A 13,196-nucleotide genomic window follows, 5' to 3' on the forward strand; every position below is an offset into this window, starting at 1 on the left:
ATCTTTAATAAAACCCTTTCTACTCAAGGACAGAGATGACTATGATCTAAATTTCTTTAAATTTCATATTCTGTATTCTGTAGTTGTGTTTTGTTAGTACTCTTTACATGGAGCTATACACACTGGTTCTTAAGTTTCTCTTGGTCTTGTGCTTATGCAGTTTCATATGAGAGGAAAATCTTCAGTATCAGTGTGCTGCAGCTATGAGATATATAAATCCATGATTGTACAGAAGGTTTACAAACTAATCAGAGCACGTGGTACGGCCTCGGGACGTCTTGGGTCCTAAGGTTGTTTTGATCTCAAATATTTCAGTCTAGGCATCTCATATGTACTAGTATACATGCTGGATTGTGTGTAGAGATATATCTTAAATTCAGTTTCTTGTGCCATTTCTGGGTTTAACTTCAAGTGCTTATGAATGATGATTTTTTTATTTTCTGGAGATTTACTATCAATTATACTTTCAGAAGGATGCAAATTGAGTCAGCAAAAATGCTTAGTCAATTACTACACTGCATCTTTTATCCTATCTACTATATTCTTTAATCTTCTACTCTGTGAACAACAACAGATTTAATAAAAAAATGTTTATTGCTTAGGCAATTACACCATGTTTTTCAAACGGGAAGTTAACAACTTAGCTTTTCTGAAACTATATTTGCATGTTATTTTTCTGATACGAGGAGGCAATGATGGGCGCGGTGACGGTCTAGGTGGGAATTGTTGGGCAGCGACAACCTGGGGAGGAGCTGGTGGCGCAGAGGAGACCTACTGGATCTGGTGTAGTGGGGTGCATCGGAGAAGCTTACTTGCTGGTTGTATGGTGATTGTTGCCCTGCATTTATGCGACTTCTGCCTGGAGCTAGCATTTGAAGCAATGGCTCCAGTTTGCGTTTGTGTTCACATACATCGTGGTATTGGTTAATTAAATGCAACAACCATCGCCAGGCACGAAAGATCTTGTGACATTATTTTGTGGGTGTGACTTTGTGAGAGAAGTTTATTTTGTGATTTTTGACCTTGTGAGGATCACTAGAATAATATTGTCATATATAGTGGGTGCCGTTTTATTTTGTGGCTGTGACATTCAGCTATGACTCCAAGACAAGGCTGGAGCATCCCTAGTAGAAGGAATTCAGCTGCAGCAATATCCATTTTCATTTCTTCAAGTGTTTTACTAGGTGAAGATTTGGTTCCAGTTTACATTTAGCTTGAGCTGCCAGCAGTGGTTAATTAACCTGAAGCAACAACCAACTAGGACCCTATTCGATCATATGGTATCCACACAGGTCAATCACGAGCCCATATTTAGGTGCTAAATTTATTAGCTTTAGCACTATTTAGCAAAGAGAAGAGCCAGAGAAAAGTCACATGTGCGATTTTGGAAAACTTGCAGGACCCTGAATATAGTTGGAAAAAACGGGCCGATTTTGGAAGCATTGTGCATGCTTCCGCGCCACGCCGACACGCCGACCTCGACGACGCGGCTGCGCGGCTTTGTAGCTGCATCGTCGTCCTGCGGAGGCTTACTGCGCATGCTGCCGCGCCACGCAACCATGCCGGCCGGCACGAGGGCGTGCAGTGGCCAACGGCTGCGAGGTGCTTCACTTGGACCCAAGACGCGATGCTGCTCTCCTCTGCCGCGCCGCCGGAAGATGGTAGTGAAGGCGAACCGACAGCCAGGGAGGCCACGGCGGCAAAGCACAGGACAGCACCACTAGCGGCAGCAAAGCAGCGGTCGGCCGGCACGCGCTAGCGCGTGAGAAAAAGCTAGCAAGCTAGCAGCGTGTGCGCACATGAAACCAAGCAATCAGGCAGCTTCGCGTGCGCCATGATGCGGCGATCATCACGCCGCCGATGCGGACGGCCGACTATGTCGCCTTGAGGTGCGACGCGGCGACACGAGCACCCGGCGTTCTTGTTGGCCGACGTCATCGGTTTGAGCTGTAACGCAGTACGAACAAGCGCCGTCCTAGCTGGCCGACGTACCCGCGCGGCGGCACGAGGACACGCAGGCGTCGTCATCTTGAACGAGCAAGCGACGTTCTAACTGGACGACGTAGCCGCGGCGGCACGAGCAGACGCCGACACCGTTGCCTTGAGCTGCGCCGAGCACGCGACGTCCTAGACGGCCGTCGTCGTCGCCTTGATCTACGCCACCACACGAGCAACGCCGTCCTAGCTGGCCGACATAGCCGCAGCGGAACGACCGCACGCCGACGTTGTCGCATTGCGCGCAGGCATTTGCCGAAGTACTCGGCAGGGAGCGACGGGACCAGCCTCGACCGGCACTCGAAGGAGAACTGCATGTGGCTGCGCGCCGCGCCGTCCACGCCCACGGAACGGCTCCTCGGGAGGCACACCCACGCCAGCGCCGACGCCGCCACGAACGACAACGGGCGCTGCTGCGTTCCTGGTTCTGCCACCGCGTCCTTGATCCTGTCGATCTGGTCGCGCGCTAGCGGGAAGGACGCGATCACCGGCCGGTGCTGGCATCTCCGTTTCCGGCGCGAGCATCCTCATACCGGCCGGAGAGCGTCTTGCCGAGCAGACCATCTGGGTCGTCGCAGGCGGTGTGGTGCACGGACACGCCGAGGCAGAGGCCGCGCCGTCCTCCGCGGCGGCCGGAGGGGCATCTTGCGCACGTTCGGGACGCGCGCGTTGGCCACGAGGCTGTCCAAGTCGTTCTCGTCCGGGAAGACTCGGCGAGGGCGTTGCCGTGGGCCGATTTCGATCATATGGTAGCTAGCCACACATGTCAATCAGTAGCCGATTTCTAAGTGTCATATTAATTACCGTAATTGATAAAATTAGCAAAGAAAACAGGCAAGGAAAAGAGTAGTGTGCGTGCATATGTATTTCACGACAGTTCTGTTCATGTATTTGACGGTCAGGAAATTAAGCTGAGCAATGCGACGACTGAGGCATGCACGTTGAATGATTCAGCGAGTCTAGCTTCCACTGTTGTCGCTCTGGCCGTTTGGTAGAATAATACACAACGTGATTAATTAGCATGTTGAAGCAACTATATTAGGAGAAAATCAATCAGCAATTAATTTGCGCCAGAGCATATGCCGCCCAGTTGGCATAATTTACTCTCATGCAAAAGCTACTGAAGTTCTCGAGAGTAGTATATTTGGAGAAAATAAATCAGCAACTAATGCTAGAGTCCCAATCCCCTGTAGCCATGCACATCGGCCTCCACGTCACCGATCCGGGAGAACACACGACGAATTGTTGAATCACGGCGGTCCATCTTATCTAGCTGAGCCTAACTTCATCTCATTTCGTTCCCGCCATAGATGCCCCCTACCTCCCTCAAAATATTTGAATCTCCAACCTTGGCCTCCTCTATAAATACAGGGAAGGGTGTAGCCAACGCGTGCGTCGTGTGTGACGACTTAGACTTTGACTCTTTACTCGACGAGGAGAGGAGAGGAGAGGAGAGCGGGCACTCTGCTGTTCACTCGATCACCAGGCCTCCCGGTTTCATCGTCGTTTTCATTGTCGCGGCGGCCCGGTAATTCTCGGATTATGTCTTTCGATTAGTTTGATGAATCCGGCCGTATCCATCCATGTAGCCACGATCTCGAGTGCATCTTCGACCATGTCACTGCTCAGATTCGTTTCCTGCAGGTTCGCCGAAAAGGGATCCAGTGCTGCAGGCGGCGGCGAGTCACCGGCATGCATGGATCATCGGAGGTTCTGCTGCAGCGGCGGCGGCGGCGCAGATGGGAGGCTCTGCTCTGCGGATGGGGCCGGCCGGCCGGAAAAGTGTGGTCAGTTTAGTTTTACGTTTTCTTTAGGATTCCCGTACGTACGTAGCTGGCTGGCTAGGCAGGTAGAGGCGCGCGTATGTGCGTAGTATTGATCCTTGTATGGTGTACGCACGCACGCACGTATTGAATCTGAGTGATCTGATAGCCAGCGGTTGAAGATCATGCACATGTTTGGGAAGGAGCCAGCTGATTGCGTTGTTTTGGGATCCATGGATTCCTTCCCGGCCTCCTTCATTAGGTAGAGTGGGAAGGTTGGGCGCGAGGGAGTACTGAAGCCGACGCGCGCGCCTGATCGAGGGCACGGGTCGGACAGCTGAGTTCTCAAACATGGACCACGTAAGGCCGAACACGTAAAAGTCTTGACACGTTTGTTCGTTCTTTCGCGATACATGCACGCCACGGCACGGAACGGGTGTGAGTTACAGTGTACAACTCGTTTACACGTACGGACTTGTTTTGTGTTAGAGTTGGACCCGCGAAGCAGATATGATGGAATCGATCCCGGCCAAAAGCATAGCGAATCAGCAGCTCCCGTACGTGCCTCAAGTGCCGTAGCATCAATCAATGGAGCCGCCGTGGTCTGAACTCCCAGAGGACCTCCTTGCGCTGATCTTCCGCCGCTTCTTTTTCCCCGACTACCGCGCTCGCCTCCAGGTCGTATGCCGATCCTGGCGCTCGGCCGCGCATCCCCCTCGGCGGCAGCTTCCGTGGATCATGCTTCCGTTTGGGGGGTTCGTGGACCCCTCTGACCGTATCCTGCACCGCCTCTCCTCCTACCCCGAGACCGCGAGCAGCGTTGGCTCCAGGACCGACTACCACGTTCGCCGCCTTTTCTCCTTCCGCAAGACCACCAAGTGCATCGGCTCTACCGACGGCTGGATCGCCCTCGACTGCGTGAACGCGGAGAACATGCACAATTACCTCCTGCACAATGTGTTCTCTAGCACAACGTTGTCGCTCCCTGAGTTGGATGCCGTCATTGGCCATGTTTCCAAGCGTTTTGAGATCCGGAAGGTGCTCTTGCGGTCGACCCCGGATGACATTATCGCTGTCATGACCAACCACTGTAGCTGCCCCATCATCTTAACCCGCCGTGGGAAGGGCGTGTGGTTGCCCAAGGGGCATGCACCTCCCCTCGTCATCATCATCGATGTTGCGTTCCTTGGAGACAGACTCTACGGTATCACTCTAGACGAGGATCTCGTCTACTTTGACATCGCCGATGATGATAACGACGTACCCATGATTACCGGCGGCAAGTGTGTCATTGGGGACGAGTTTCACGTGTGGAGCGACGAGGAAGACTATGATGATGATGGTGACGATGGCGACGACGAAGACTATGATGATGATGAGGACGCCATCGATGACGATGATGATGAGGAGGATGATAGCAGCGACAATGACGAGGAGTACAATAACAATGTTGATGACATTGATGACGATGACCACCGCTACCAGGACGAAGGATATGCTAGAAGTGACAGTGAAGACGAGCACATCAATGATGATCATGATGACCATGACGAGAGAAAGAACAATGGCGAACACACATATGGCTTGACGAAGATGACCAAGGAGGATATGACCGGTGAAGGAATCAAATTTGTGGATGCTGACAAGTCCCTGCATGATGATGCGCATCACATTGAGATCAGGTGGCACTTGATCGAATCATGTGGAAAGTTGCTCATGGTGAGGCGGCAAGTATTATCAGCTGGCGGGCCTTTTGATGACATCACTCACAAGGTAGATGTTTTCGAGGCCGACATCAGCGGAGCCATGTGGGTGCCGGTGAGAGACGGGATAGGTGGCCAAGCTCTTTTCATTAGCGAACTATTCTGCAAGTCTATTTCTGCAACTTGTAGCAAGGAGATACAAGAGGATGCTATTTATTTCATCGACACGGACGACGTATTCGCTATGAGATCCCAAACTGTGAGCGCCCCGAGGTATGATCGGCTCTACAGAATGACCCTGCAGAACATCGGCTTATGTAAGCTAACGTGGGTCTTTCCCCCGGAGCTAGTGGCTTAGTAGTTAGTAGTAACGTCTTCTGTCATAAAAATTAAAAAGTTTGACTAGACTTCATGTAGTATAGTAATAAAATGTGTCCATATTTGTTTATCTCGGCGTTTTGTGTGCAACTGAACGAAGCTGTATAAGGCATGGAGATAATCGATCTGAATTTGTCCATCTTAGTCTTCGCCACTGGTAAAGGTGAATCCGATGTTGTGATTGTGTGGTGCCTCCCCTCCACTACCGAGCATAGTGGCCGTACATACGATTAGATCAGGCGCGCGAATCAGTCAGACAGTCCCGCTAATCAATCACATCCTTGCAACGTTTAGGTTAATCTCAACAAAAAGAACGAGATGTATAACGTGCACAAGCCTCACAACCAGCTCATGAGAATCACCACGTTCTAACATTTGCATCAGCTGCAGGAACAAGTCCACTGAGACCAGCGGCCTGCACCCCTCTGAACCACACAGTGCTATAAAACTGCATACGATGTCCATCCTCAACACTGATCTCTGTTAAGAGTCTTAGGTGTTAGCCGTTTTTCAGTTTCTGAACTTTCTGAATTTAGCAGCAGTAGGCTCCAAGCTTTGCCTAAAAAACTTGGAGCGTTTGTTCCGCGTCTGCTCGTGGGATGACGCAAGTATTGTGTATCATGGGTTCATGTGACCATTTGTAGCCCGAGTAAAAGGAGTGAATGAGAAACACAGAAGTTGCAAGTTGTGCTTTGAGCAAACTCTCGCTCTCGTTTCTCTTAATTTTGTTCCTCCTTGCCTCCGGCACAATGTTTTAGGGACCACATTTGGCACACAAGCGGGTTGCAGAGCAATGTCTGGTGGTAGGCACACCGGCGCAACACCACCCCCACAATCACTGCAACACCCCATAATTCTATCGGGTACTCTTAGTCTTATACATCAATTGTTCTTTATCATCCATGTTGATGCCCATTTAGTCTTATACACCGGGGCGTTGAATCACATCACGGGCGAGAAAAACGCCTTCGCCGAGCTAGAGAAGATCGTCTCCTGCAAGGTACGCTTCGGAGATGGCTCCCTTGTCGACATCGGTGGGCGCGGTACAGTGTTGTTCGCCATCGATAACTAGCGGCATCAAGCCCTGACTACGTAGACTGGATTCCAAAGCTGAAGTCGAACATCGTGAGTATAGGCCAGTTAGACGAGATTGGGTGCCCTACCCATGTCGAGCACGGTTTCAATAACGTCGGTCCCTGACGGCGAGCGTAAGCTGATTGCAAAGAAACGGAAGATGAAGAGGAGCTGCGATTTCATCTTTGTGCATGCTTTCTGGACGGAGATGAAGAGGAGACCAATCAACTTTGGATGGCGGCACGCGATCTTGATGTCAATCAGATGGGAAGAAACGGATGAAGCGCGAAGGTTTAGTTAAGATGCGATTGCATCTTGATCTGCAGAGTCCTTCGTGGAGTCCAAAAGACACACGTCCTTTAGAGTCTGATACACATCTGTTAGTCGCATATATATTTGAAACGACGCAGGAGGACTGCGCTTTTCATTGATAGAAGAAGAGAGCCACAAGGAACTCGGGTTACAGGTTACACATTACACCAGTCGGGACTAGTCGCATATATAGATATTCTATTTTCTGTTAACTCTACTTTTCTTTATTATAATCTGAACTATTGCTTAATTGTTGCTCAATCTGATCCGTTGTTTGTTGTTTTAATTTTATAATAATAGATAGATAGTTATATAGATACCCTAAACCCTAGACTTGTCCATAGTAACCTCATCAACCATGTTTACAAGGTGACCGTATCGAACCTTATGCAGCTGCCAAACATTCTGCGTTGCATCAACGGAGCTGGGAATCACGATTTGTGGTCTACCAATCAGTGCGGCATTTACTTCTCCCCTCATGCAGGTAGTAACATTGTTAGAACATCTCTAACCGAGCTCGTAAACTGGGCAAAACCAAAAAATAACCGCCAGTTTACGGGTTCGGTTCAAAAATCGGCGCTTTAAACGAGACGAAACCGATTCGTTTTTACAAGTCGAGCCTGAAAACCAAACTCGTTGTTTGCAAGAACGTCGGCTTCGTCGTTGCTCAATCTACTAATATGATTTACTTCGCATCCATCGAACAACTTCTCGAGCTCGTTGTACACCTCCTTATACGCCATCATGCTATCATTGACTGCATCACATTGGTTCATAACTTGCTGTGCCACCAACTGTGAGTCGCCAAAGATTTTTAGTCGAGTTGCACCGCAGGCTTTCGCCATCTTCATCCCGTGTATGAGAGCTTCATATTCTGCTTCATTGTTAGATGCGTTAGGGAACGTCATCCGAAGGATGTACTTTAACTTGTCGCCTTCAGGTGATATGAGTACTACTCCTGCGCCAGCCCCTTCTAGTCTCTTGGACCCATCAAAGTTCATTGTCCAAGTTCTCGATAAGTCTGGGGGTCCTGTGTTTTGCAACTCCATCCACTCTGCGATGAAGTCCGGCAGAACTTGCGATTTGATTGCTTTTCTTTTTTCATACGTGATGTCCCGAGGGGAAAGTTCTATTCCCCAAAGGGAGACACGACCATGCTTTCTGGATTGTTCAATATATTTGATAAAGGAGCTTCATTGACCACTACGATCGGATGTGCCGAAAAATAGTGGCGCAATTTCCGTGCTGTCGTGAACACTCCATATGCTATCTTTTGGTACTGAGGATACCTTTGTTTTGAGGGCGATAAAACTTCGCTTACGAAGTATACTGGCCTCTGCACGCCGTGGAGTTTTCCTTCTTCTTCCCTTTCGACAACTAGCACCGTGCTCACCACTTGGGGCGTGGCTGCGATATACAACAGGAGAGGTTCCCTTTCTTTTGGCGCCACCAAAATTGGTGGTGTCGAAATTGTGCGCTTCAAATCCTCGAAAGCTCTGTCGGCTTCTTCGTTCCACTGGAATTTGTCTCCTTGTTTTATCAAAGCGTAGAATGGCAACGCTTTTTCTCCCAGCCTCGCGACGAATCTGCTCAAAGCTGCGACTCGCCCAGTTAGCTGTTGTATTTCTTTCAACTTTGTTGGCTTCCGCATTGTTACGATAGCTTGTATTTTATCGGGATTTGCTTCAATCCCTCTTGCTGAGACTAGGAACCCCAGAAGTTCTCCTCTTTGGAGACGCCTAGAAAGAACACTTCGTCGGGTTCAATTTGAGGCAAAACTTATCAAGGTTGTCGAAGGTTTCCTTGAGATCCTCGATCAGCGTTGCCCCCTTTTTTGATGTTATGACGACATCATCAATGTATACTTGGACGTTCTTCCCAATCTGTGTCGCCAAACACTTATGCATAATCCTCTGATATGTTGATCACGCATTTTTAGACCAAAAGGCATAGTTCTGTAGCAAAACACGCCGTAAGGTGTAATAAACGCGGTCTTTACTTCATCTTCTTCTTTCAATCTGATCTGGTTATAACCAGAATATGCATCCAGGAAGGAAAGACGTTCACATCCAGCCGTGGAGTCGATAATTTGATCGATCCTCGGGAGGAAAGTGATCCTTTGGACAATGTTTATTGAGACACGTAAAGTCGACGCACATGCGAAGGACCTTAGTGTTTTTCTTCGGTACCAACACGGATTTGCTACCCATGTGGCTTCGTGAATATCTCTTTGATAAAACCAGCTTCTTGTAGTCGATTGATTTACGACGGCATGGCTTTGCGGTTTGGTTCCGAAAAACGCCGCAAAGGTTGTTTGATTGGTCTCGCTAGTGGATCCAAGTTTAGGTGGTGCTCGGCAAGTTCCCTGGGTACTCCTGGCATGTCAGCTGGACACCATGCGAAGATTTTCCAGTGCTCACGGAGGAACTCGACGAGCGCGCTTTCCTATGCGATATCCATGTCGTTTGCGATAGATGTCGTCTTTTTTGGGTCTGTCGGGTGAATCTGCACCTCTTTTGAATTTTTCTCGGTACTGAAAGTTGATTCTTTGTTTGGCCTTCCAACGTCTGGGAGTACGTCGTAATCAGTCATGCTTTTTGACGCCAAATACTCAGCTTGCATCCCGAAAGTTTCTGACAACCGGTGGAAATCCTTATCGCACTTATCAGCTAAGGCGAAGCTTCCTTTCACTGTGATTGGTCCCTTTGGTCCAGGCATCCTCCACAACAAGTATGTATAATGTGGCACCGCCATAAATCTAGCATATGCTGGTCGTCCCAACAGCGCGTGATATTGCGACGGAAAATCCACGACTTCAAACTCGAGCCTCTCGATTCTATAATTTTCTCGGGTCCCAAACTGAACGTCAAGATTGATTTTTCCCAGTGGATAGCTTGGTTTCTCCGGTGTGATGCCGTGGAACCTTGTGTCTGTTGGTTTCAAGTTTGCTAAGGATATGTTCATTTTCCTCAATGTATCTGCATACATAAGGTTCAAGCTGCTGCCGCCGTCTATGAACACTCGAGAGACATCAAATCCCGCGATAACTGCTGGCAAAATAAGTGCTGACTGCCCTGGTCGAGGGACTTGCTGCGGATGATCTGCTATTGTGAAGCCGATATCTTGTCCTGACCAATTAAGGTACTCAACTGTTGGTGGAGGCATTTTCTCTGCCATAAACACCTGTCGTGAGATTACTTTCTGAGCTCTATTGGACGGCCTTCCCTTCTGAATCATCGACACTACTCCATTGGAGTTAGGATCAACATAAGGTGGTGGTGCAGGTGCTGCCGCTATTCTGAGCTGATGCCGATTGTCGTCTGTAATCGCGGGAGGAGGCGGCAAGTGAATCTCGCTTCTGGGTTCTCGAGGATTTCTCTGTGCTGCTCGCGCATTAGCGTTCTCTGCATACCGCAACATTGCTTGAAAATTTCGACAGTCCTTCTGCAAGTGCCCTGTTGTCTTTTGCCGTTCTTTGTCGAGGAAAAAATGCATACGGCACGGTCCGTTCATCATCTCTTCAGGGGACACGAAAGGTCTTGGGAACCTAGGCCCGCTAGTTTGCCTATTGCGTGAATCATCTCTGTTATCACCTCGCTGTTCACTGCTTCTCTGGTAATCATCTCTGTTGCTTCCTCCTGTATTTGTCCGAAAACCTGCCGAAATTTGTCCTGGAGCGTCGTAGTTCTGGTACTGCCGAGGAAATCTTCGCCTCGGTTGATAGTTTCGACCGCGGTCCTCCTCTGGCGACCTATGTCGTTTGTTGTGGACGGCGTCTTCTCCATCTGCCCATTTATTTGCTATCTCCATTAACGCGGATACCGTCTTTGGATTGGTCCTTCCCAAGTCCTCGACAAAATCTCCGCGCCTGACTCCTGCGACAAACGCATCTATTGCTCTCTCGTCAGATATATTTTCTGCCGAGTTTTTGATGATATTCCACCTCTGGATGTACTTTCTCATTGGCTCATCTGGCTTTTGTCGACACGCTCTCAACTCTTCTAATGACGCGGGCTTTTTGCACGTGGATCTGAAGTTTTTGACGAACACGTCCTCGAAACTTTCCCAGCTGTCGATGGATCCTGGCGCGAGTTTCTTTATCCATGATCGTGCGGCTCCACTCAAGTGCACCTGTATGCTTTGCATGGCTGTTGCCCTAGTTCCTCCTGTCAGCTTCACCGTCTCTAGATAGTCGACTAGCCAATCCTCTGGATCTTGAAGGCCGTCGAACTTCTTGAAATTATCGGGTAACTTGAATCCTGAGGGGACTCGAGTTTTCGGACTCTCCTCGTGAAGCATGCTAAGCCGCACATTTCTTCGGCGTTAAGTTACGGGGATTGCCGATGATCCCTTCTGCTCTGCCGCTCTGTCGACTCTTGCTTGTGCTTCTTTGTGTCTCTTGCTCCACTTGGCCCTTCGGTGCTGCTGCTTGTTGCTTCTTGTGGGTCGTGGACTATTTTGCCTTGCCGCTCCTTCGGGAGGCGTTGATACAAACGCATTTGTCCCCATAGCTCCAACTCCTGCTACCGCCATATTATACAGTGTTTCCCTTGGATCACCTGGAGGTGGTTTAGATGCAAGGATAAAGGCATGTGTCGCCATATACCCAGCCTCTGGTGTCTTAGGGATGATGTTTCCTCTTGTATCTATCGACATAAATGACATGTCGAGGTTTTGGACCAAGTGTTCTCTTTCTGCTTCGGGTATGTGTTGCAGCCTTGATCTTGCTCTGTTCCGCGCCTCCCGATGGCTATCACCCGTAGTTCTAGATTGTCGACTTAGATCTGCCCTTCTCCTGCTGGATGCAGAAGCTGCCTCCTTTCTCCTGTTCAACTCAGCTGTCTGTTTTTCCAATTCCCTGGCAGCTCGTGCGAGCCTATATTGATATGCTTGCAATTCTTCTGGTGTGGCTGTGGTAGCCATTGGTTCTGTGCCGTTCATAGCTCTCGCAGCTCTGTCCCACGCTGCTTGTGAAAGTTGAACTCTATCTCGCGGCTCTGGCCCGACGTATTTGTTGCCCAGGCCTTGTCGCAGATTGGAGGGATCGACGTATGGATTTCCCAGACTGTCGAAAGCCTCAGATGTTTCCTCTTGATCTTCAATGGCGTAAATCTGATGATACTTTGTACTCAGATCTACGTTGGGTTTAGTGACATCATCGTTGAGATTGATGAAGACCTTGCCCACTGTCAGAGATTTGTCGACGAAGTCGTAACTGTCGACATCGCTTGAGCCATCGCTTATATATGAGTCCGCAGATGATTCAAACGACATGTCGTTGAAGATCTTGGCGAGTTTCTCTCTTGCTCTGGTGCTGACGTAGCGTGTCGCCGAGGTTTCTTCTTCTCCTGACTCGATGGACGATGCATAGTTTGAAAAATCGGAATCGACCACCGACGATCCCGACGAAATCGGAATCTCGACACGATACGATCCTTCCTTCTCGACGCGAAAGTGAAACCTTCCGAACGTCATCTCCATGGGCTCCGCCAGATACGCATATGCATCCAAACGGGAGGGTGGGTGAGGAACAAAATCGACAAGACCAGCAGCGATCTGTTTACCTCGATCCATTGTGTTGCTTGCGGTTGACGATGTTGAAGATCTTGAGCGTGCCATCGAGATCAGCTCCTTACGCCTCTAGTTCCCACAGACGGCGCCAATTGACAAGGTATCAACTTGTCAATGCCTATGGATTGTAGGCTAGGGTTTAGTTAGAAGTAGAGGGTAAGTAGATCTCGAAGGTTTCAGCCGAAAAGTACTCGACGATTATGAAAACTAGAGTTTGCAGACAATGATTCGATTGATTCTTTGTCCCTCGACTCCCCCTTTATATAGGAGGTGGAGCTGAGGGATTCGTGCTATACAAGTTTATAGAGTCCGGGACGGTTTCTAACTCATCCCGCCAGATTACAAATAACACTTCCTATTACAACTCATCTTTTCCTTAAATACATCTTGGGCTCTCGAA

General features: G+C 49.2%; 1 protein-coding gene across 1 annotated transcript; it reads left to right on the plus strand.

Annotated features, from left to right (window-relative positions):
• The first annotated feature begins 4,346 nt into the window (after nucleotides 1-4,346).
• Nucleotides 4,347-5,819, plus strand: LOC139837781 (uncharacterized). The gene is made up of 2 exons (XM_071827050.1): nucleotides 4,347-5,066; nucleotides 5,169-5,819. The coding sequence occupies exons 1-2, from the start codon at nucleotides 4,347-4,349 to the stop codon at nucleotides 5,817-5,819; spliced, it is 1,371 nt and encodes a 456-aa protein (XP_071683151.1).
• Nucleotides 5,820-13,196: the final 7,377 nt, after the last annotated feature.

This window comes from Lolium perenne, chromosome 3, assembly GCF_019359855.2.
Source record: "Lolium perenne isolate Kyuss_39 chromosome 3, Kyuss_2.0, whole genome shotgun sequence".
In the NCBI taxonomy this organism is placed as follows: Eukaryota; Viridiplantae; Streptophyta; class Magnoliopsida; order Poales; family Poaceae; genus Lolium; species Lolium perenne.

Coding starts and splice junctions, on each gene's coding strand:
- LOC139837781 (XM_071827050.1), top strand. CDS start 4,347: ATGGAGCCGCCGTGGTCTGAACTCCCAGAGGACCTCCTTGCGCTGATC. Junction 5,067..5,168: donor TCATTGGGGACGAGTTTCAC/GTGTGGAGCGAC, acceptor GATGATGAGGAG/GATGATAGCAGCGACAATGA.